The sequence below is a fragment of the Vulpes lagopus genome, chromosome 5 (assembly GCF_018345385.1).
Source record: "Vulpes lagopus strain Blue_001 chromosome 5, ASM1834538v1, whole genome shotgun sequence".
In the NCBI taxonomy this organism is placed as follows: domain Eukaryota; kingdom Metazoa; phylum Chordata; class Mammalia; order Carnivora; family Canidae; genus Vulpes; species Vulpes lagopus.
In genome coordinates, this window is record NC_054828.1 from 33,053,440 (window position 1) to 33,077,821 (window position 24,382).

The window sequence follows — 24,382 nt, forward strand, 5'->3', positions numbered from 1 at the left end:
TTTTCCCTCTGGCTCACAGCCCAGCACCAGGGAAGCTGCAGTCCATGCTGTGGACAGGCCCACTGGCTGACCAGTGGAAGACAGGCCTGGCTGTTAAGAAAAATGGCCTCATTTCTCCCAAAATACCCCAGCTAAGTGCTAAATGGTGAAGGGGCCATGGAAAGTAAAAATGTTAACACAAAACAAAAACCATTCAGCAGCTCTAAGAATTATGATCCACAAATTCTCTTCTCACCCCTCGAGTTTTTGTTTTTCTGTTCTTTTTCGGTTAGTGCAACCCCACACTATTCTGCTCTTACCTGAGAACTTGTGGCTTTATTAGAATCTTTGAAAATAAAGACACCAGGCTTCTCCTCGGGCAGGGCATAGTGGCATATTTGGTTTCGGGGTTTTGTTTTGTTTTGTTTTTTAAGTCCTGGTATGGCAGGAATTAGCTGTTGATTTTGGCTTCTTTTGCAAAGGGGCGTGGGTTGCTCGCCTTGTGGCGAAGCAGGTCAGCACTCTTGGTACTGCTGTCCTGCCCCCAGACTGCAGTCTACGGAGCAAGGGCCTGGTCTCCAGGGGGAGAGGAATGGATGGAGAGCCTCTTAAAAGAGGCAGGGCATGTTTTATGTGTGCATACCTGGCCTGCACTGAGTGCCTTCCTGGGCTAGGGGGTATGGAATGCAGGCAGGGCTTTGAGGGGTACATTTGAGGCACCAGCACCTTGCAGGGTGGATGCCTGTAACTCAGCCATCAGGTTTGCATGTGAAAAGGTGGGCCACCAGAGGCTGGCCGAAAGTCTAAGATTTGGGAATCCCTGGGGGTCCCAGCAGGTAGAGGGAGACACAGGGAGACTGGGCTGAGTCAGCAAACAGTGTTGAAGCCAGAAGACCTGGATCTAGTTTGGACTCTATGGGCTGTTGGAAGGAATCTCTTCTCCTTGAATTAGAGGTTTCATTTGTCATTCTAGGGAAGGACCAGACCCGCTTCCAGAGAGGTCACCATGGGTCTCACTTAACATTCTCTGAGAGTGTGCTTTCTAATCTGTCTAATATCATCTAATTTCAATTTCATGGTCCCCCATGAGTTGGCCATTGGTTGCAATCCCATTTTGTGTTTCAGGAAACTGAGACTTAGATCTCTATAAACATTTTGGGCTATATATCTTCCAGTCTTTTCCCCTTTAGATTTATATTTAGTTTTTTTTTAAACAAAAATAAGTTCATACAATCATATTTTATAATACATTTTCTTTTTTTTAATATTTTTTTAAAAATTTATTCATGAGAGACACACACACAGAGAGGCAGAGACACAGGCAGAGGGAGAAGCAGGCTCCATGCAGGGAGCCCGACGTGGGACTCGATCCCGGGTCACCAGGATCATGCCCTGGGCTGAAGGCAGGTGCCAAACCGCTGAGCCACCCGGGCTGCCCTATAATACATTTTCTAAAGTGAGCACTTTATTGCCATTTTCCAATACATGTTTGTATCACTGTTTCAAGCTTCATAGCATTGCATTGTAAGAATCTGTTGTAATTTAGCAGACTTGTCCCCTGTTATTGGACCTGAAGGTTGAATCTCGTCTTTTTGCCATTGCAAACATAGTGCTACCATAGATATCTTTGAAACTAAACTTTCACATATCTCATTAACTTTTTTAGTGATAAATTCCTAGAAGTAGAGTTACTGGATCAAAGAGTATTCACTTTTTGGAGATTGGCACAAGGAATCAAATTGTCTACTTTCCCTTTTGTTTCATTTTTTTATTAAAAAAAATTTTTTAGAAGATTTTATTTATTTATTTGAGAGAGAGAATGGAAGCACGAGTGGGACAGAGGGACAGAGGAATAGGGAGAAGCAGGCTCCTCGCTGAGCAGGGAGCCTGACATGGGGCTCAATCCCAGGACCTTGGGAGTCATGACTGAACCAAAGGCAGATGCTTAACTGACTGAGCCACCCAGGCACTCTTTTTCATTTTTTTAAGTTGGTGAAATATACAGATACGTTAAAAGATGCTCAACATCACTCCTCATCAGGAAAACACAAATCAAAACCACGATGAGGTATCACTTCACACCTGTCAGAATGGCTAAAATCAACAACACAAGAACCAACAGGTGTTGGCAAGGATGTGGAGAAGAAGGAACCCTCTCATACTGGTGGGGAGGGGGGATGCAAATTGGTGCAGCCACTGTAGAAAAAAATATGGAGGTTTCCTCAGAAAGTTAAAAAGCAAAACTACCCTAGGATTCAGTAATCGCACTACTGGGTATTTACCCAGAAAATACAAAAACACTAATTCAAAGGGATACATGCACCCTTATGTTTATAGCAGCGTTATTTACAATAGTCAAGATGTGGAGCAGCCCAAGATGTGGTATTTTTAATTGTGGTCAAAACACATAAAATTCACTATCTTAGCCACTTCTAAGTGTACGTACAGTACAGTAGTGTTATGTTCATTCACATTGTTATGCAGCCAGTCTCCAGAACTCTCTCTTGCAAAACCCCAACTCTCTACCCACTATACATCTCCCTATTTGCCTCTGTCTGCTGCCCCTGGCAACTGCTGTTCTACTTTCTGTCTCTATGAATTGGCTGTGGAATCATGTACTAATAGAAGTGGAATCATGTACTAATTTGTCTTTTTGTGACTGGCTTGTTTTCACTTAGCATAATGGCCTTAAGGTTTATCTAGGTGGCATACGACAGGATTTCCTTCTTTTTAAAAGCTGAATAATATTGCATTGTGTACATATATTACATTTTCTTTATTCATCTATCGATGGATTCTTGGGATGTTCCTACCTTTAGCTTATTGTGACTAAAGCTGCCATGAACATGGGTGTACAAATTATCTTTTTAAGACACTCCTTTCGATTCTTTTGTGTATACAACCAGGAGTGGAGTTGCTGGGTTCATAAGTAATTCTGTTTGTAATTTTTTGAGGAACTGTCACTGTTTGCCATAGTAGCTGTGCCATTTTAGGTTCCCGCAATTGCCTGCTTTCGAGTGTGATTTATAAGCATTCTTCCCTACGTGGCATGAGGCTTCCTCCCTGAGGACTGAAGCAATGACTTGCATTTCTTCCTCTCCCTCCAACCCAGGGTACCTAACTCCGGCCTTAGCCTTCTGTGGGTGCCGAGTGCCTTGGACCAACTGGGTGGGAGGGGTCCACCCAACTGGAAAGTCCCATTGCAGAGGAAACCTTGTGCTCTCCACCTCTGCATCTAGGGCCCAGGGCTCCAAGGGTGGGGCTTCTTGGAAAGATGCCCGTCTGTGATGTGATGAGTCATCTTAGCCTGAAGAGGCAGGGACCAGCCTGGGTGTTGAGCCCAGGGCTTAACCATGATCAGCTTGCCTCAAAACAGAAAGTTTGGACTTAATCAAAAAACAAGCCCACTTCTTGAAAGGGTCCCTCCTCCCTTGCCTAGTAGAGCTGGGTGTTTTCACAACAAGCCCCCTTTGCCAGTGGGAATTGAGATGCAGTGCCCTGTGCTTCCTGGCAGCCTCTGGCTTCCTGCCCACTCACAGGGCTGCGTGATGACTGGGGTCCTGGCTCAGGAGCAGCCCACTCTCATCTTGGATCTAGTGTTGTTGTTTGGCCACTTGTACAGAAACACTCATGGGGCAGAGGGTGAAGGGACCCAAGGGCTGGAGTCACCTGTGGATTTCCGATCACATATTTGTAGACAGGAAAGTAGATCTTCATGGGAGCCAAAGAGCAAATGTAAGGTAAAGAAGCCCCTTTTATGGGCAGAATTGGATGACTGGACCATGACTTTCATTAGGAAAAGCCATTGCCAGCTCCAGGAAGCCTTTTGGTCTTACATATATTGGAAATTATCCCCAAAGAATCACCTAAGTGACTGTAGCTCTTTTGCTTTGATCTTTTACTTCTCTGCTTTCACAACTGCTTCCTTCAGAAAAGGCTTTGTGTCCATCATTTCTGATGAATTTTCATACAGTGAGGTACACCGATCTTTAGTGTATGATTTGGTGATTTGGACAAGGGTAAATACCTATGTAACCAATAACCCAGTAAAGACAAAGAACATTGCCATCACCCCAAAAGTTTCCTGCAGACCCTTTTCCAGTTGGTTCTTTCTCCACCCCCATCCCCACTCCCAGCAGTGACTGGTGATTAGTTAGTTTCTATTAATATGGATTATAATTTTGCTCTTTTTTGAATGTCATGTAACTGAAATCCTATAGCATATACTTTTTTTGATATCTGGCTTCTTGTGCAAAACCTAAATTTTTTTGGAGATTCAGCCTTATTGTATGTATATCAAGAGTTTGTCCTTTTGTTTATGTCTGAGTGGTGTTCCATTGTGTAACTATGCCACAATTTGTTTATGAATTCAGCAAAAGCCATTTTGTAAATGGAGCAAGAGAAAGCCTGTGGGCTCTATCCTCAGCGTCAGTGAATGGGTACATTCAGCTCTGTATCCATCCCTTCCCCAGACACCAAGCCCTGCTCTTACTGGGTGCCAAGAGCAGTCAGGAATGGGCAGAGAGGATGGATACAGGGCAGGAAAAAGGCATATGCAAAGGAGATGCGGGGGGAAATGTTCTGCTGGTTCTGAGGTCAGGAAAAGGCTTAAGAAGGCTTTCAGGAGGTTGTGTCAGGAGGAGGTGTTTTGCTGTGAGTTGTCCAGGAGGATGGAACTTAGAATTTCCAGAGAGCATGTGGGGAGGCCCATACTGGAACAGAGAGGACAAATGAAGCAATGGACAGTGGTGGCCCCACAGACAGATGTTATTGAATTCACCACTTTGTAGTGGCCAGCCCACTAGAGGCTTGGGACTGGCAGCCTGAGCCAGCACGCGACTAACATCATCCCTCTCAGGTCTGAGCCCAGCTGTGAGGCAGGAAGGATCCCAGCCAGCAGCATGTCTCTCAGGTGAGCCACAGGGTGGCTGTGTTGAAACAGATCTACCGTGGGGCTTCTGGAGTATCTGCGTCCTCCTGTCATCTGCAGTTGGTCTCCCAGGCCAGGCCTCTGAATAGTTGATTAATCCTACCTTCCTGCAGGGTGGACAGGCCACACAGCTAGGGAGGAGGGACAGGGCCAGCCCCAGCACTGAGCCTGCCTTCTGCCTTCTTTCCGTGTCTCCTCCAGGACTCCTACTATTTCTCCACCCTGTTTAGTGCTCTTGAGTGAGGAGCTTTTCCCTCCTGGTCATGAGTCATTTGGCAGGAGGCACGTTGACACTCGGTGACCCTGGTAACTGAGTCTTTGTGTTGAGCAAAGGCCTTCACATTCTGTGCCTGCCTTCCCCCAGGCCGAGTCACCCCAACCTTTGGACCTGTTCACGCCCCAGCCTGGCAGAGGGCAAGGTCACTAAATCCATATAAGTTGGGATCTAGCCAAGAAAAACAATAATTCTTTACCTCGAATTTGCAGGGCACTTTGTACTTTGTCAGACATGATCAGACTTGTCATTCCTTCAGCCAGCCAGCCAGTGCTTGCTGAGTGCCTACTGTGTGCCAGTCGGTAGAAAGATGAACATGATATGGTTGATGCCTTTAAAAGCATGCAGTCTGTTTGGGTGAGCTTGTGAATAAATAAGCTTAAGAAAAGGTGGGGCAGGAGTTATATAAAGTATGGACTGGGGCCCCAGGAGGGAATGGCTGGTTATACCAGGGTATTTTGGGAGGGGTTCCCTAGAGAAGGAAGCACTCAGGAGGCCAGAAGGTAAGTGGTAATTTGGGGTAGACTTCGGGGGGGGGGGGGGGTTAGGAGGAGTGTTTACCAGGCAGAAGGAACAATTTGAATAAAGTCAGCAGTTGGAAACAGAAGGTTGGGTGTAGATACAGCAGCTATGATGTCCTAGCTCGGGCTGCTATAACTAAGTACAGACTGGGTGGCTTATGCACAACACACACTTATTTCTCACAGCTCTGGAGGCTAGAGATGGTTAGGTTATGGGTTGTAGGCTGCTGACTTCCTGCTGTGATCACGTATCAGAAGGGGTGAGGCAGCTCTCTGGGGTCTCTTTTATAAGGCTTTGCATCCCATTCATCACCTCCCAAAGACCCCTGCCTTCACTGCCATCACCTTGGATACTAGGTTTTCAGCATATGACCTGGGAGCTGGAGGCACAGACATTCAGCCTATAGCATGTGGTGAGCGCCAAGGGTGGCCTGGTGATGAGGATGGAATCTTGCAGGGCCTGGTATGGGCACCAGGTGTTTGGACCTCACTGTATAGCACTGGGGACCCCTGAAGGGTTGAAACAGTGGAATTCTGGAAGGTTCACCCTGGGAGCAGTGTGCAAGATGGATTAGAACCAGAGCAGAGGCAGGGAAGGGTGCCTGCGTGGCTCAGTTGATTAAGTATCTGCCTTCAGCTCAGGTCATGATCCTGGAGTCCTAAGATCGAGCCCTGGGTTAGGCTTCCTGCTCAGCGAGGAGTCAGTTTCTCCCTCTCCCTCTCCTCCTTCTCCCACTTGTTCTTTCTCTCTCTCTCTTGCTCACTCTGTCTCTCAAATAAATAAATAAAATCTTAAAAAACAACAAAAACTGAAGGCAGGGAGGCCAATTAGGCTGATGTGATCATCCATTCAAGAGGTAAAGCCTAAAACAAGGGAGGCAGAGAAGGAAAGGGGAAGTTTTAAGGGCATGGTCCTCAGTTGGCTGTTGGGGTGGAGGGCAGGAGAGAGTTGGGGGTTGTATTCCTATAGCTCCTCCAGTAAGTTCATCCCAAGCACCTGTTGCATAGAAAGCACTGCATGGGACATGAAGATGAGAGAGACCTGGATTCTGTCCATGAGGAAGCAACAGTCCAGGACAGCACCCACTGCAGGTCTATGTGTTAGTCACATGTGACAGAAACACAATTTCAACTGACTTGACCCAAAACGGGATGGGGTGTCATGGGCTCGTCATACACTGGGAAGTTTCAGGGGGTAGAGCTTCAGGCAGTGTGCTCAGATGGTGTCGTGAGGAATCTGCCCTCTTCAGTCTCGTCTCTTCTATACTCTGTAGATTTCCCCCCCACAATGGCTGTGAATTTATTCAGTCTTTTTCTTGTCTTAAAAAAAAAAAACAAACCCACACTGAGGGGGGCACTTGACGGGATGAGCCCTGGGTGATATGCTATATGTTGGCAAATTGAACTCCAATAAAAAAAAAAATCAAAACCACAACAATTAACAAAAAAACCAATCCAAACTGATGCAAACATGTTTTCCTTTATGGCATTCACTGCTAGTAAGCATTACAGTGCTTTCCCTTCTTGGGTTCTGACCATTTCTTTGCTTCAGTGTATTTTCGTTTAGGTGTGTTTTGTTGTTGTTTTTTTTTTTAAATTTTTTATTTATTTATGATAGTCACACACACAGAGAGAGAGAGAGAGGCAGAGACACAGGCAGAGGGAGAAGCAGGCTCCATGCACCGGGAGCCCGACGTGGGATTCGATCCCGGGTCTTCAGGATCGCGCCCTGGGCCAAAGGCAGGCACCAAACTGCTGCGCCACTCAGGGATCCCTGTTGTTTTTTATATTTGCTTTAGAGCAATGATTTTACTTTATTTTATAAAAAAATTTTTAATTATGGTTAAAAAAGTAAAAAAGATAACACTTAACCATTGTAAGCTTTGGTAGGTGTATAGCTCAGTCCTGTGAACTATATTCACGCTGTGTGGCTTCATTTTAAGGCAGGCTTTCCCTAACGTCTGCAGGCTGACCTCTTCGCAGCTTCTCAGCCCCAGTTCTGGGCCCTCTGCTCATCCTTTGCCAGTCACTGTGGCCCGGGTGGATGGGTCTGCCCAGGTGGTGGACTGGGGTCCTGATCCTCAGAGACTGCAGGAGGGCTGCTTATAGGGAAGGTGAGGTGCTGGGGCTGGAGAACAGAAGTGGGTGCCTCCAGGGCAATGGCAGCAGCTGTCCACTTCCAGCAGGTTGATCTGCTCGAGAATAACTTATCTGAGGGAGAGACTGAGTGTGTGGAAGGGTACCTGTACGGTGCTGTCCAGCTCCTGTATCTGTACGTGCCCATACTTAGGGACTGCAGTGGGGGTACAGAAAGGCTTACATTTTGCCTCACTTGGGAGAGAAGAGCTGGGTGTCAGTAACCACCACACAGCATAGAAATGGTGAGTGCCTGGAGGTTGGGTGTTTTCATCCAGCGACCTGGAAGGAGGGTCAGGAATGGTTCCTGTAGGATTTGGCCCGGAAGGGTAGGCAGGAGTTGGTCATGGGGGTGCCACAGTGTGGTTCCCCGTGTGAGGCGTAGGTGTGCCTGCCGTTAGCTCGCAGCTTGACCCCGGCCGCTGCCAATACCACTGCTTTAGCCTCCTCCTTCCGCACCGCAGACCCTATCCCCACTGGCTGCTCCTGAGTCTGGGTTTCCCCGGGTGAGCCCACCCCCAGGCCCATAGGCAGGGCCGGGGGGTCAGGGGTCAGGGCAGGGAGGTCTGAGATGCTGTCCTCCTCCTGCAGGACTCTCCCTGGAACGCCTGCCCAACTCCATCGCTTCCCGCCACCGCCTGACAGAGAGAGAGGAGGAAGTGATCACCTGCTTCGAGAGGGCCTCCTGGATCGCTCAGGTGTTCCTGCAGGAGTTGGAGAAGGTGAGCTGGGAATATGGCACTCTGCTTCTAGCTGCCTCCGTTGAGCACCTGTCACAACAGCCCCCCAGTAAGCCTGTGGATCGCCCTTGTGCATATTGGAAAAAGGCATCCTCTACCCCTCCAGTATCAATCTGCCTCAGTGGTTGGAAAGCTCATCACAGTATATCTAGTCTGTCAGAATGAGACCCTTCGCCTCCAGCAAATAGATTTAATAAGACTGCACTGGGGAGCTCAGAGCCTCCCTGGTGAGCTCAATTCTGATGAGCAAGTGTGACAGCCTTATCTGCACTCATCAAATCTGTGTAATCTTCACTGCAACTCTCCAGCAGAAGCCAGCCAGCCAGGGTCTGGAAGGCCTCGGGTCTCCCCTTCTCCCCACTGCCCCCTGGGGGACCTGTTTGCGGGACAGCAGTTCTGGTGTTAGCAGTATCCCGTGATGTTACCCCGATTCTTCCCATCTGGGGAGCTCCCGACGTGATGGGGGGAAGGATAGACAGCTATATTTAGCAAAGATACTGCTCATGGTTACTGAGTTCCTGCTTTTGTGTCAGGCAGTACTCTGAGTACTTGACAGTCATTCTCGAATTTAACCCACACACCCACTGGCTTGGGATAGGTCCCGTTGTTCCTATTTCCTAAGTGAGAAACTCGGGTTTGGGGAGGCGTTCAGTGGCTTCCTGGAGTTCAGACACTGTCCAAGTGTTGGCAGGATTGGAACCCTGGGAATGTGGCTCTGATCACTTGTGGGGGAGAATTAGGGGGTGGTGCTTAGACGTTGTGTTCAGTAGATGTTTAATTGATGTTAGAAGGCAGGTGCTGTGACAGGAGACCTGGATCCGTGTCCTGAAGGAGGAAGTAGGTGGTCATGAGCTGAGAATTAGAGCCCAGAGGCACTTGAACCTCACCTGCTTTGGCAAGTGCCAAAATGTCAACCCAGCACCTGTCTTGTGACAGCCTTGCTAGAGGAGTCATCCTCAGGCCAGGCCAGTTCTCCCAGAGGGAGGTTTCTTAGCCTCAGCACGGACATCGGGGTCAGACCATTCTTTGCTGTGTGGGGTGCCCTGTGTATTATAAAATGTTCAGCAGCATCCCTGGCTTCTTCAGACAGCTCCCTGCCTCTCAACCAAAATGTTGTGACAACCAAAACTGTCTCCAGATGTGTCAAATGTCCCTGGAGGGTAAAATCACATCCCTGGTGAGTGTCACTACCCAAGAGTCCTCCTGCTTGATTTAGATTTCAGGAGGAAAGGAGAAGTGATTGAGAGACTTAGCAAAAACAGGACTCGAGTGCATTCCCTGGCAGAGACCTACTCAGAGACTTGGCGTGGTTGAGGTGACCTCTGCTGAGGTCACGTGGATCACTGCTAGACAGCAGTATTTTTGGAGCTCTTCACATTGGAATTGCATGTGGTTTGGAGAAACTTTCATGAGAAAGATAGTCTCCCATTCAGCCAGAAGGCTAGGCTTTCGACTTTTTCTTTTTTTTTTTTTTTAATATTTTATTTATTTATTCATGAGAGACACAGACAGAGAGAGAGGCAGAGACACAGGCAGAGGGAGAAGCAGGCTCCATGCAGGGAGCCCGATGTGGGACTCGATCCTGGGACCCCAGGATCACACCCTGGACCAAAGGCAGGCACTAAACTGCCACCCAGGGATCCCTTAGGCTTTCGACTTTTAAAGGGGGTTGCAGTGAGGGGCTGTAATGGTGGGCAGGACTGGAATCAGTGCCCTGTGGCAGTGGGGGGACAAATGGGCCCCAGGAGCTGGTTATCTCGGGTCAGGGAAGGGCAGGCCACAGAACACTGTGCATGCTCAGAAATGCTGTGTGTCCCTCTTAAGACCCAGCCCCAAGCTCCAAGGAACTAAGAACCTTTCTTAAATCTACTTCAATTTCTGAAAGATAAAGTGGATGGCTCATTGATGTGTTTCTTGGGTGAGGGAAGGGAGGTGGCATAGAAAGGCAGGCCTGTCTCGGTGGGGCTGGATGATCCCCTTAGAGCTGAGGCTTGAGGCCACCTCTGTTTATAACACAATTGTTCCTCAGATTTTCCTAGAATCTGAGGTCTTAGCTGTTGGGCTGTCCTGACATTCCATGGTTATATGACAGGGACAGTACCTGGTATATCGTAGGCACTTGAGTGTTTTTTGAATGAGTGAACCAAGAAGTAGTAGAAACAGCCTGAGCCTGTAACTGGCCAGACTGAATTTTGAGACCTAGGTGCATGTCAGCTTTGTGACTTTAGGCGCATTCTGAGCCTCAGTTTCCACATCTATGAAATGCAGACAAAACCAGCTTTGCATGCCATCGTGGGCATCCAGCATTTGAATGAGAAGCGCATGTTTTAGACATCTTTAAAACAAAAGCGAGTGAGGTGGGGTTCAGTCTGAGAATGGCACCACGTACTACTCTGCGGCGGCTCGGGATGTGGGCTAGTGATGGGGCTGCTGTATCCGCCAGGGCTGACTCTCGCCCCAGCCCCTCTGACTCAGAGTTCTGAGACATGGCTCTCTCTGTGTTCCCCTTCCCAGATCACAAATAACACCACATCGCGGCATCTGAAAGGCTCTCACCCGGTTGACTATGAGCTCACCTACTTCCTGGAAGCTGCCCTCCAGAGTGCTTATGTGACAAACCTGAAGAAGGGGTAGGTCTCTGGCAGCTGAGTGGGCCCTGGATGTTTCTTTCTGGGTTGTGGGTGCTCCTCATGCTGGTCGCGTTAAGTCTGGCCTCTCTGATCTGGGTGTGTGTACGTGTGTGCTCTCTCGAGAGGATCGGTGGGGGCTGATGTGTTCCCATCTTGTCAGGCTAAGCTGTGCAGAGGCACACACCTGGGGAGGAGGGCAGTTGTGCCCTAGCTGGACCCCTGGCCTCCAGGAGGCCTGCACTCTCCTCCTCTCTCTCCACTCTACCCTCACTATTACACAAGGGGATACTGCTCAAGTCCCTGTCTTCTGAATGGTAAAAACAGGGTGGAAGGGTTCCCACCAGGAGGCAGGCTGTCACCCTGCTCTCAGGTGAGAATACCTGCCAGAGCTCTTGACCCATCCCAGCTGCTTAGAAAACCAGAGGTATTATTATCGTTTATTTGTATTATTTTTCGTGGCAGGCCCCAGCTGGGTAGGGTGCTGGCCCAAGCCTGAACTTCATACCTTTTGTTTCTGTTTTTTAAATTTTCTGGGGATCCCTGGGTGGTTCAGCGGTTTGGCGCCTGCCTTTGGCCCAGGGCATGATGCTGGAGTCCCGGGATTGAGTCCCACATCGGGCTCCCTGCATGGAGCCTGCTTCTCCCTCTGCCTGTGTCTCTGCCTCTCTCTCTTTCTCTATCATAAATAAATAAATAAATCTTTAAATAAAAAATAAATAAATTTTCCTAGTGCCAGGCCAGGGAGGCAGTGGTGTCGCCATTTAGGACATGCAGACCGGGAGGCCCAGAGAGCCAAGGCGGCTTGGCCCCCAAGGGTGGAGCTGGCCCAGACCCTGGGCTCCTCAGACCGCCCTGTGGCTGGCAGGGTGCGGGCTAAAGGACATCACAGGGACCCTGGGAAGCATGCTGCCTCTGTTCTACCTCTACCATCTGGGCTTTTCTTTCCTTTTATGGTTGCTGAGCTTCAGTTTCGGAGACACAGTGGCCCGGTGGGCCAGTTCCTGTTTTTGCTGCCCAGGCAGCTGCCACCTGGCCACTTCTCCGTAGCTGCAGGCAGCCCCTGCCCTGGCTCTGTCCCCGCCCCTGGGACCCCCTTCGGTCCTCAGGATGAATGGGGGGTGTGGAGAGATGCCCCCTCAGCTGAACCTTCGCAGTACAGGTCTGCTGCTGCCTGTTTTTGCAAATAAAGTTTTATTGGAACATAGCCATACCTACTGTTTACCTATTGTCTCTCACCCGGAGTGGAGTAAATAGCAAATCCTAAAATATTTACTCTCTGACCCTTTATAGAAAAATGTGCTGACGCCTGCTGTGTTTAAGAGGCCCTCCCTCCCGAGGCCTCCTGTAGGCACGAAGGGTGGAGGTGCTCGTCTGCACCTCTTTGTGATTCCAGTGTCCCCTTCATTCTTGTGTTTAACAAATATTCATTGTCTGCATATGTGCTGAGTCTGTGTGAGGTACTTGCTAAGTGCTTTGCTTCATGTGTATTTGGTCCTCCTGGCAGCCCTGTGGTAGGGCTGTTGTTGCATCCCCATTATGTGGGGGGCGGTGGAGGCACAGAGAACATAAATGACCTGCCCCGGGCAGAGCCAGGATGATGAACGCAGGACCCAGCTGGTGCTCCTTTCCGTTGGGCTCCCCTGCCCGCAGCAGGAGTAATGAGACCCTGCCGCTGCCCCCAGGTGCTCCCGCCTCGCACGCATGTGTGCTTTGAGTGTGCTCAGCTTGGTAGGTGTGGCCTCAGCTTCCGGTTTGAAGAGTTGGAGGTGGGGTACCCTGGCCATCTGGAGGTCGCCAAAGTGGGGCCCAGGAGTGGGAGGCTACCTAGCAACCCCAGGCGAGTTCCTCTTCCACCCCCTTTCCCCCCAGCTCCACTTCCTTCCTCCAACCGGGGGCTTCTGTTTGTCCTGCATCTAGATGGGTGAGGGTCCAAGGAGAGGCAGGACTGAAAAGCACCTTGAGTACTGAGTTCAGAGCACAGGGGGTGTTGCAATGAACCCCCTCTCTGCTGCAGTCCCCTCAGGGCTGCCCGTTCCCCTTGCCCACACTGCACTTGCTGCACTTGTGACCGGGTTCAGGTGACCATCAAGGACAGCCAGGAGGGAAGGCGGGAGAGCGCCGGCGGTGATCCAGCACCTGCTGTGTGCTGGGCTGGACCATGTGCTCAGCGTACAGTGTCCTGTGAAGGGAGTCAGGTGACCCCAGGTCACTCGACAGGGGGCAGAGCCTCAGCAAGGTTGAGTAACTTGCCCAACCTCACCCACTGGGATTCTGGCTTCAGATCTGAGTAGCCTCAAAACCCATGTAGCTTCCAGCTTCGAGGGTGTGGGAGAAAGCCGGGCCTGGTGGTGGTTGGGCTGATCTTCGCTTTGCTGATTCAGGACTCTCTCTGGGATGCTGAGTCACCATTCTCAGTGGGTGGCTCCTCTTCCTGAAGCTGGTCCCACCCGTCCCTGAGCAGGCCTCTTCCTCCTTGTCTGTGTTCCGCAAACTCTGGCTCTGTGTGTGTGTGGTGGGATGGTGGTGGTGCCGCCAGCAGTGGACAGAGCAGTAACCAACCCTCATCCCTCCAGGACAGCCCAAGTAATTCCAGTTACTGTTCCATTCCTGTCACTCTGCTCTCCACCCTTCATCCTCTTTTCCTAAAGTGCAAATCGTAGCCCTGAAAGACAGGATGCTGACTCTTCTCCCCCTGCACCCCCCCACCCCGCCGGGCCTCCCAAATAAAGAGCAATGGAAACTGAGTCATTTCTTTCCAAGCAAACAGCCCAAACATTCGAAAACTTGAATGGGAGCAGCAGTCCCTGGGACATGTGGCAACAGCCCAGCCCCTCCATCCATTTCCTGTGGCCACGTCAAGCCCAGAGGTGGCCTGGGAATGTGACAGATATTTAAAGCAGGGCTGTGGCCCCGTGTGCCTGGCTGGACTTGAAATAGTTTCTTTACCCCTTTTCTTTTAATAGTAGCTAATACTTGTTGAATACCTAGTGCATGCCAGGCAGGATCCTATGAAGAACTGATAACATCTCCATTTACTGAAGAAAGGAGAGGAGAGGTCACTTGCCCAAAGTCACAGAGCTAATAGGTGATAGAGCCAGCACGCCTGGTACTGAAGGGAGTCTGTCCCCGCTCAGTCCCTGGCCTTGTCTACCACTGCCCATGGTGGTATGAGCTTCTGTAATTACTCATTATGGTCCTCAGGTCACAGTTACATCTTCCTAGGCCAATCAAGAGTTCCAGTGGTTTTTATTTTTTTTTTCAATCTTTTTGTTAACTTTTATTTATTTATGATAGTCACAGAGAGAGAGAGAGGCAGAGACATAGGCAGAGGGAGAAGCAGGCTCCATGCACTGGGAGCCCGACGTGGGATTCGATCCCGGGTCTCCAGGATCGTGCCCTGGGCCAAAGGCAGGCGCTAAACCGCTGCGCCACCCAGGAATCCCTCCAATGGTTTTTAAAATATATTTGTTGTTACTAACTTAAAAAAAAAAATCATCACTTTAACCCAGGGTTTCTCAGGTACTGATCTATTGACCTTGTGAGCCAGATACCAGTACCTTATAGGCTTTAGTGACGTGCCTGGCCTCCATCCACTAGATGCCAATAGCTCTTCCTGCCCCGAACGTGACAACCAAAAATGTGTCTAGATGTTGACAAGTGTCTTGGATGGTGGAGGACAAAATGACCTCTAGTTAAGAACCACTGCCTTAGCTTAAGGTGCAAGAACCATAGGTTCAGGCGTAGATTGGGACCTCGATGCCTGATACTGGGTCTTCTCTTCCAGGACAGCTCCGAAAAGTCGTTTAAGGGTCTCCAGAGCCATTTCCTGTTGGTTGAATCCTCCCCCTCCTCATCCGGGGTTCTTGGGGTGTTTAGGAAGGTGGTGAAACCCTTTGCCACATAAAGAGAGGTCACAGCCCAGTAGAGGGAAGGGGCTAAGGAAAAAACCCCAGAGAACAGCCCAAGCATTCATTTCACAGATAGCCTTTGAGAGCACACCACGCACCGGGCACCCACCTTACTCATGAGGTTGAAGCTGGGAACAGGATGAGCTCCCCTCCTTAGGGAGCTTCCACCCCAGCACAGAGCAGACAGTCACAGAGCCAAATGTAGCTGTCACACATTGCTCTGTACTAGGGAGGGAAGAGGCAAGGAGGTGGGGGTGCTGCTGGGATAGGGTGGGCTCTCGGGCCAGGGAGCTTCTCAGTGTTAGAAGACTTCTCTTGGGGCCCAAGGAGCAGGGAGAGATGGTGGGACCTGCTTCTGGGTGGAACTTGAGAACTGGCGCTCATTCCCACGTGGGCCCCGGGTAGACTGGGAGTACTCTGTTCTTGACGACAGATGGCCACAAGCAGAACCTGATCCCAGGGTCCCACTTTGTCCTTCCATGTGAGGATTTGACATAACCCAAAGAGTGTGGTATTCTCCACTGTGCAAACATTTGCTAGACCTTTGACATCTCTTCTTTTATGCTGGGCGTTGGTTAAGCCTAGGCCTAAGTATTTTAGACTCAGTATGTTTGAGGGACATTTGTTCCCAGGGGCCTGGCCCTGTGGATCCATAATCAGTTCCCACCGATGACTCCTGCCACTTGCCCTGTAGCTGATGACAGTGTTCCTAACTGACCTGGAACTGAAAGTACTGACCTGAAAGGACAGTCGTGAATTGAGAGGCCCTCTTCCAGAGAGCGAGGGCTGAGACCCTGCAGCTCGTTCCCCTCGAGGCCACCGGGGGGCAGCCGTGGACTCTGATGGGAGCTTCCTCCCAGGTAGTTCCGCAGGCGCCGGCCGCCAGGAGAGGGCACCTTTCTGACACGTTCTTGTGGCTGCGGACCATGGCAGCGGGGCCCCACGTCCTAGCTCTGGTTCTCCTTTGCATGAAGCAGCTCCAGGGGTGAGGCAAGGGAGCTAAGGGCGATGCAATAACAGGAAACAATGTGAACTGTAGGCTTCTTCCCCCAGAGTGGGCAAAGGGCCATTCTCTTTGGAGTGGTTTTTTTTCCCTTTCTTCTGCCTAGACCTGCAGAGCCGCTTCTCGGCTCTGGGCTGGGAGTGAGCTGGAGCCATGTGTATTGAACCAGTGGGCTGTATGTTTTGTGCATGTTAAAAAAAATTTTTTTTTTTTTTAATTACTAAAGCAGTATGTGCTCACTGTAACCAAAACCAAACAATAGAAGGGAGTGTGTGTGTGTGTGTGTGTGTGTGTGTGCGCGCGCGCGCGCTTTCTGCAGGAGTTTCCTGGGGCTTGGCAGATTGTTCAGCCTTATAAAAGCACTCTCCCTTGCTGAGGGGTGTGGGTATGGGTGGCTGTGAGTGTGTGTGGGTGTGCAACTGCATACGCTTCACCCTGCCAACTAGGTGGGGAGTTGAGAGGCAGCTAAAGCTGCCTGGGCTGCCCACGGCTGCAGGGGAGGACTCTGCCCAATGGCGAGGTGACTTAGAAGGCCCGGCCTGCTGTGTGGTGTGACCCCGTGACGGGTGGGTTCAGTCAGCAGCGATTTTGTCTCATTCTCAGTAGCCAGCTGCTATGTGCAGCGCTGGGGAGCACAGAAGACAGATGGCTTTAAGGGGGATTCAGGGGCCAGAATCATCTAACTGGGAGGCCCCAGGCTGCCTCCTATTGACCTGTGTCACTCTTTGGGGGGACACAGGGAGACCTCTGAGGCCCATTGGAGAGATCATACTCTTCTAAGCTCTCTTAGTGCACAGCTTGTATTTACTGTTAGTACCCACTCACTACCCATCCCAGACCTCCCTAGAGAGGAAAGATCTCTTTGCCTGGACGTCGTTAGGGCCCTGCAAGGGAAGCATTGCTGCCTTTTTTCTGGGACTTGGGGTGACCAGGAGAGCTTTAACTTTTGAAACTGATGATATGGGTCTAAGGCAGGAGTGAACAGCTTGATAAGTATTTGAACTTCACCTGACTTTGTCTCCTGACTCAACCCTCCAGCTGTCGGCATCTGCCAACTGGCTGTGCTCTTCTGGGTCTTTGACTAGAAACCTCTCCTCTGCAATTAGTGCCAGTCCTGAAATGGGGACTTCTGGTCAGGGTCACGTGCACCCAGTGTCTTCTTTAGATTCCATTTAACCATAAATGCCATGCAGCTTATTCTCTGTTTCAAATCAAACCAAACCAAAACCAAAAATAATTTGTTGAGTGTCTACTTAATGCAAAACACTTTGCTAAACTCTGGTAAAGCAGGAGTGTGGTTAATTTAATAACAGACCATGAGCTCCTTACCTGCAGAGCCACGAATGAGATACTCATTCACTCATTCTGTCTCTCGGTCCATTGCGCCAGGGTTTGTTGAATGCCTCTCATCAACAGGGCTGGTGACCAGGCACTGAGTATACAGTAGGTACTTTGTAAAGACTAGTCAGTGGGCTGACTTTCAGGAATCCTAGAGATCCCACAGCCAGGAAAGGAGAGTGTGACCATCCTGGGTCAAAAGACAAGCATTGTTTTTTCTTGGGAATCTTTTTAGTTTAAAAGGAGTAAAATCTGAAGCTTTGGTGCCTGTGATAAGCGCCGTCAGTAAGCGATGGCCTGGAAAGGCAGGTATCTACCAGCCTTTAATTTTCCCTTGGAAAATGGGAGTTGATTTATTCCACAGTGATTTCTTGAGTGCCTCCTATGTGCCAAGCGTTGTGCTGGTAGCTGTGAGAACAAAGCCTGCCTTACCAGCCTCCTCAGAAGCTCTGACCAAGCACTTTGGAAAATCTGCCTGCTGCCTGCTGCTGATGAGGGGCCCCTGGGGAACTTGCCACCTCCTGGCGTGTCCCACCTGGAGCCCTCCCTCAGTGACCCATCCCTGCCTGCACAACTCTGTCTTTCTGTTCCTGGCCAGCCAAGCTTTACTTGAGTTGGGATCAGTGGCTTCCTGGCTTCTCCACACGTAGCCTGATTCTGGGCCAGGGTTTGTTTGAGGCCCTGTTTGGATATTGTTAAAAGTGGCAGCTCTGCTCAGAAAGGTCAGCTTGAGAGACTAGAACAAAGAGATCTTTCAAGCTACCCTCTCATGGAGCCGGGGAAAAGCCCCAGCTCTACCTGGCACAGGCAGTTTTAGCTCAGGCTGGTGGGAGAAACCCCATCTGATTTCCCATTTCCCAGAGGGATAAGCTGAGCCAGAGGGTGTTCCCAACATGATAGAACTGGTCAGGGCCAGCTGGGAGCCCAAATCTCCCCCAGACAGCCCTGGCCACTGGAGCCTCCAGGTTGGTTTCTCTCTTTATGTGCATTCAATTAAAATTGGGATTTAGGGGCAGCCCTGGTGGCGCAGTGGTTTAGCACCGCCTGCAGCTCAGGGTGTGATCCTGGAGACCTGGGATCGAGTCCCACGTCGGACTCCCTGCATGGAGCCTGCTTCTCCCTCTGCCTGTGTCTCTGCCTCTCTCTCTCTCTCTCTCTGTCTCTCATGAATAAATAAATAAAATCTTTAAAATAAAATAAAATAAAATTGGGATTTACCCAAAAGATGCCTGAGGGTGACGACTTGCTTTGCTAAAGAATTCCTGGGAACTTATTTAGATGCCAGAATCACTTACAGATTTGAAAATAGTAAAATTACAAAACTGTTGGGCCATGGGATCTTGTGAAAACACAGCTCTGATTTCCTTAATTGTGTGTATATTGGGGGCGGAGGGCAGGATCCCTGAGAGTCTGCGTTTCTCTGCATCTGCTAGGCGATGCCAGTGCTGCTGGTCTGGGAGCCGTCTTCTAGTGTTGATGATGTGGAGATTAAGGGCAGAGAGAGGACAGTCCTTGAGCTGGAGTGGGAAAAAGAGGCCGTAGTCCCTCTTGGCTCTGGGCTCCTGGTAGCAGCCTGAGCTGGGCTGCCAGGGAGGAAGCTGGCAGGGAGCCCACAGAGTGGAAAATCACCCACAGGTCTCAGGAGCCACTGGCTGTCTCTGGGCCATAAGGCTCTGGGGCAGTCCCAGCATCCAGCGCCTGGGTTCAGCCTCGCCCCGGCCTATGGCCATTGGCCCAGCTGCCAGGGCATTGGTCTCCTGCAGACTTCCCCAGAGCCAGCCATTTCTTGTCTTTTCTGGGAGCTCATGCGGTCTGTCTTTTTTCTCTCTCCTGGTGATGGCTGGTGCTGGGCTCTCTCCTTAGCTGGCCTGACCTCTGGCCTTCTGTCCAATTCTGGATTCCTTTCCAGGCAAAGGCCTCCAGGGGGAATGAAGGGCCTCTGCTGCAGACCCCTCCTATGTGGGCTCTTGAGGACTCCCTGTCTGTCCCTGGGTGTAGTTCACCTACCAGGAAAATCCTGTCTTTCTGTCCCCTGTGAGGGCAGGGCTGGGACACAAAGCTGGAAGATCCCCTCTGGTCCTTCTGTTCCCTGTCCCCTACTCATTCACTCCCGAACTTCCAAGCAAGATAATGTAGCAAATTAAAAACATGGTTGTCCCTTCTGGAACTTGGCTTCTTAGCATAGGAGACTTGGAAGATACTGAGGATTATCCAGACCAGTAGTTTTCGACATTGAATGTCCATCAGAACCCCCTGAAAACTTGAGACAACCCAGATTGCTGGGCTCACCCCAGAGTTTCTGATTCAGCGGGTCTGGAGTGGGGTCTGACTTTGCATTGTTAATAAGTTCCTGGGATGCTGATGCTGCTGGTCCAGAGACCACACTTCGAGAACCTGTGGTCTAATCTGTTTCTCAGACTGGACCTCTAGTGGTATATGAGGTGGTTTTAAGTGATACACAGACTAACTTCTTGGAAGTGTTTCTATATTTAATATCTATTGGCAACAAACAAACAACCCCCCCCCCCCAAAAAAAAATAGCACACCAAATCTAGGATTCCAGGTATTTTTTTTTAAGACACATGTACTTAAGTAAAAAAGATGTAAAGGAAAGTATCACATATATTTTTTAAAAAATGGATGGTGTGCCGCTGGGAGCAAGAATTGTGAATGTGGTCTGCAGATGGCAGAAGACTGGGAGACACTGTTCAAGCTGAAGTCCTGATTTGTAGAGTTGGGGACAGCACCGCACAGGGAGGCAAGCCCCTCCGCGGGCTGTGTGGCATCAGTAGCAGCGCCCAAACTTGAATCATTTCTAAGGGCACATGTGTTTCCAGTCCTGTTAGCCCCTCCTGGTTCTTCTGAAGCTCTGGACAGACTAGAAAGGTCACTATGACTCTAACTCTTTATCCCAGCGATCTCTGTCTTCCCTCTCAGCCCTACAAACAAGGGTCTGTGTTTATAATGTTGGTAGTTTGTACATCTTTGCTGTCTTCTATGAAACCAGAGTTTCCCAGAAGGCAGGGATTTACTTGATCTGCCTGTTTGGCCTTTTAGGGCTCCAGGCCCCAGAGCCCCCAGGAATCTGTTCTGTGCATGGAAGATGGAAGACGGGCTCCCATGACCTTCCTGGGCTGCCACCGTTGGCTTTTCACCTTTCTGTGGCCTTTCATTTCTCAATTTGCCAACCTGGTGGCCTCTGCTTTCTCCCTTGTGAGCTGTGATCCAGGGATCACAGAGCAAATGAGAAGGGCAGGGCTCAAACATTGGCTGAGCACCTGCTGTGTGCCAGGAGCTGTGCTGGTGCTGAGCTTCAGGAGCGAGACAGGAGCCCTGCCCTCAGAGCACACAGTGCCTGAGGGGTCAGCCCATAATGGAAAATGAGCACGGGAGGTCACACTTCAGAAGAGGAATTGATGGGGTGCAAGAGGGATGCAGGCAGGATGGGCAAGTGTGGGTAGGGGTCTGGAAAGGCTGCAGGGAGGAAGTGATGTTGGAAGGGCATTGAGAATGAATGTGGAAGGGCTGTTTAAGGCAGTGGGAGGCATCTGTGCTGAGACTTGACATAGATCATCTGGTCAGTTGTCCAAAGAGGAGATGAAGTGGCAGGAGATTAGTAACAGGTGAAGGGCAGACCCACCAGCCCCCAATGCCATGGTGAAGACCCAGATAAGATTCAGTGAGCCCTGAGGATGCTGAAAAAAAGGCCAGCCTTGGGAGGGGGTGGGGGGTACAAGATGACGTTTGTACGTCAGGCATACGGACCCCTCCAGGGGCCAGGGGGCAGTGTTTCAAACTGCAGGCCACAACCCATTAGTGGGTCGCAAGATCTGTTTAGTGGGCTGCAGCCAACATTATAACAAAGAGGAATAGAGCAAGACGTGAAATTGGAAATATCAGGGTGGCCTGCACACAAGAGAGCTAAGTAGTGCATCAAGAAACTTGCTTCCATTTTATATAAAGAAAGTCTCGTGCATGCTGTGTTGCAATTTTATTTCTTTTTTAATTTTTTTAAAAGATTTTATTTATTCATGAGAGACAGAGAGGCAGAGACATAGGCAGGGGGAGAAGCAGGCTCCCTGTGGGGAGCCTGATGCAGGACTTAATCCCAGGACCCCAGGATCACAACCTGAGCCAAAGGCAGAGGCTCAACCACTGAGCCACCCAGGTGCCCCTGGGTTACAATTTTAAATGTATTTTTTTGCCCTCGGTCATGCTTTAAAAAGCTTGCAAATGATTTCAGGGTACAGAGGGCTGGCAGGGCTTGGGGGAGGTGAAACTGGCCCTTGTGGTTATCCAGACCCCAAGTGAGCCGGGCTGAACTGGGACCTGGAGATGGGGACTGAGATGTGAGGATGGACCCCGGTGTTGACCAGATGTGGTGGATGATGTTGTGGGTGAAGATGGAGAATTTGGGGAAGTCTGACACTAGCCAGGGCTTTGGGGTAACTTGACATCATGTTTGAGGTACTCAATCTTGGTCCCCTTCTGGTGGTGAACTGGAAGCCAGGGTTGCTGGGGGGTGTGAGGGACACCCGTTCTTTGATTGACAATGTCCTAGACTTCTAGGATCCTGGTACTACAACTCTGACCTTTCATTCCATTTGGGTGTTTTCAAGCAACACTCAAATGGGCGGGCTCCTGCTCGTATGTGCAGGCTTGATGATAATCCTGTGGGAACTAGGCTGGTAATGGCCCTGCTTCTACTGTTTCCCCCAGGAACATCGTGAAAGGGATGAGAGAGCTCCGGGAGGTCCTACGCACTGTGGAGACCAAAGCAACTCAGAACTTCAAAGTGGTAACGTGGCGGGGCCTTGGGGCTGGGTGCTGGCTGTAGCTGGCTTATTCAGGGGTCACTTTCAGTGGGAGACAACAGATGCTAGCAGGCAGCCTCTGAATCAGGGATGACAGTATGTCACATGCGTGCTTCTACTCGCCCTGTCTGTGCTCGTGGCAGACATTGTTACTCCATCCCAGCATTCCCTCCCACCGAGCCTGGGAAGCACCCTCAGAATCCTTATCACAGCACCACACGTAGCCTCTAGCGTTAGATCAGGGTTAAAACCCAGTGTCATTCCTCCCTAGTGGGATGGTGTGCTAACTCTTAGGGATTGTTTATGATCTTAATAAATAACCTAGACTCCTTTCCCTGACCCCAAGTCAGGCCTACCTTCTTAGGCTTTAATTTACCCGAAATCAGAGCCACGGCGGCTTCTCACTCTACAATTTTTGGTCAAATATCAGAAAGGTATCTGATCAAGAGTGCTGCCCGTGCCAGTGGCTTCACGCTCTGCTGGGGTCTGCTGAGTCCTCAGAGCTGTGCTGGGCCCCGTGGGGCTGGAGGAGGAGGACACATACCTCCTGTCTAGGAGAGGAGAGAGGACAGAAGATTAAGTAGAAGCCATCAAAGGCCAACAGAAGGGGTGGGGTGGCCTCAGTGCTGGAAACAGAGAGAAAAGGCTCCTTGGGAGTGGAGTGGTGGGCCTCCTAGGGGTGGGGGGTGGGGGGCAGCATACAGCAGGGCTGGTGGATTTGGCTAGGGAGTGGGTGGAGGCCATTCTGGGTCTGAGCGCCTCCCTTTCTGCCAGATGGCGGCCAAGCATCTGGCAGGGGTCCTGCTACATTCCTTGAGTGAGGAGTGCTACTGGAGCCCCCTGTCCCACCCGCTGCCCGAGTTCATGAGCAAGGAAGAGAACTCCTTCATCACACAAGCCCTGCGGAAACCTCACCTCTATGAAGGAGACAAGTAAGCCCTGCCCAGACCATGCCGGTCTCATGCTCCCCACCTGGGGCTCCGATGTCCCCTCTCTCTGCCGGCACTTTCCTCCAGCAGCCACGCAGCTCACTGCCAGGCAGGCTCTTCAGTACCCGCAAGAGCCAAATAGACCAGGGAAGATGGTCTGGGGATGGGGATTGGGAGGAGAATTCTTTAAGGCATCCAAAGGTCGAATTATTTGGAGATTACCTGCCTTCCTGCCTCTCTCTCATTTGATTAATTATTGAAGGTGGGATCTGAGTGGCCCTCCCCGCTCCTTGCCCTGGCTGCCTAATGCAGCACGGGGTGCTGGAAACTACATCTCTTCTCCCAGAGCATCTGTAGCATTTTTGGGCCCACTGCCCACCCCAGCCTTTCAGTTCCGTAACTCTGGGGCTTGAGAAGGAGCTTCAGGTGGCATCTGGTGTCTATGAATTATGCAGGAGAGGGTCACCTTACCAGGGCAGCTGTTGACTCTGGGGCAGAGGGGCCTGCATGACAGGCCAGCCGTGCTGCTTTGACAGGCTTCTGCTGAAGCTGGGGTTGCCGTTTGTGTCTTTCAGCCTCTACTGCCCGAAGGATAATATTGAGGAAGCCCTCCTGCTGCTCCTCATCAGTGAGTCCATGGTAAGCTCCAAGGCTTTCCTTCTCTGCCTCTGTGGGGTAGGACTGCAGGGCTCAGGTCCTGATCCAGCTCAGCCTCCCACAGACATCCCTGAAGTGAGATTCTTGGATCTACCCCCCGCATGGGACTAAGGCTCACTTATCAGGTTTGGGTCTGGTGCACAAGGCTGTATTTGGCGCTTGAGTAGGGACCAAGTTATGAGTCCCCAGTACCTCTTCTCGGATCATAAGAGATGATTATCAGTGAGTCATCAGTATGCACTGAGCAGCCCTGTGCTGGTGCTGGGACTGGTGTGAGGGAGTCGAAGGAGCATGTACTCTCAAGGCACAAGGCCTGGATTCAGCTCCCAGCTCTGCCACTGTTAGCTGAGGGCCACGGTCAAATCTAGTACCTCTGAGCCTCAGTTTCTTCACCTGTAAAATGATGGTAGTGCACAGGGGTAAGTGTGCCTGTACCAGGAATTTACTCGTTCAGGCAACTATTTATTATTAGCATCTTTGTGCTAGTTCTAGAAGCCAGAAACACAGCAGCAAACAGATGGAG

General features: G+C 50.5%; 1 protein-coding gene across 2 annotated transcripts in view; it reads left to right on the forward strand.

The window, feature by feature from the left end:
* The window catches only part of TTC7A (tetratricopeptide repeat domain 7A), a 115,110-nt gene that overhangs the window by 21,205 nt on the left and 69,523 nt on the right, over nt 1-24,382 (forward strand). For both annotated transcript variants that reach the window (XM_041754187.1, XM_041754188.1), the window contains 5 exons: nt 8,432-8,562; nt 11,095-11,210; nt 22,179-22,257; nt 23,048-23,205; nt 23,778-23,841. In XM_041754187.1, coding sequence (XP_041610121.1) covers nt 8,432-8,562; nt 11,095-11,210; nt 22,179-22,257; nt 23,048-23,205; nt 23,778-23,841 — 548 coding nt within the window. The remainder of the gene's footprint in view (nt 1-8,431; nt 8,563-11,094; nt 11,211-22,178; nt 22,258-23,047; nt 23,206-23,777; nt 23,842-24,382) is intronic.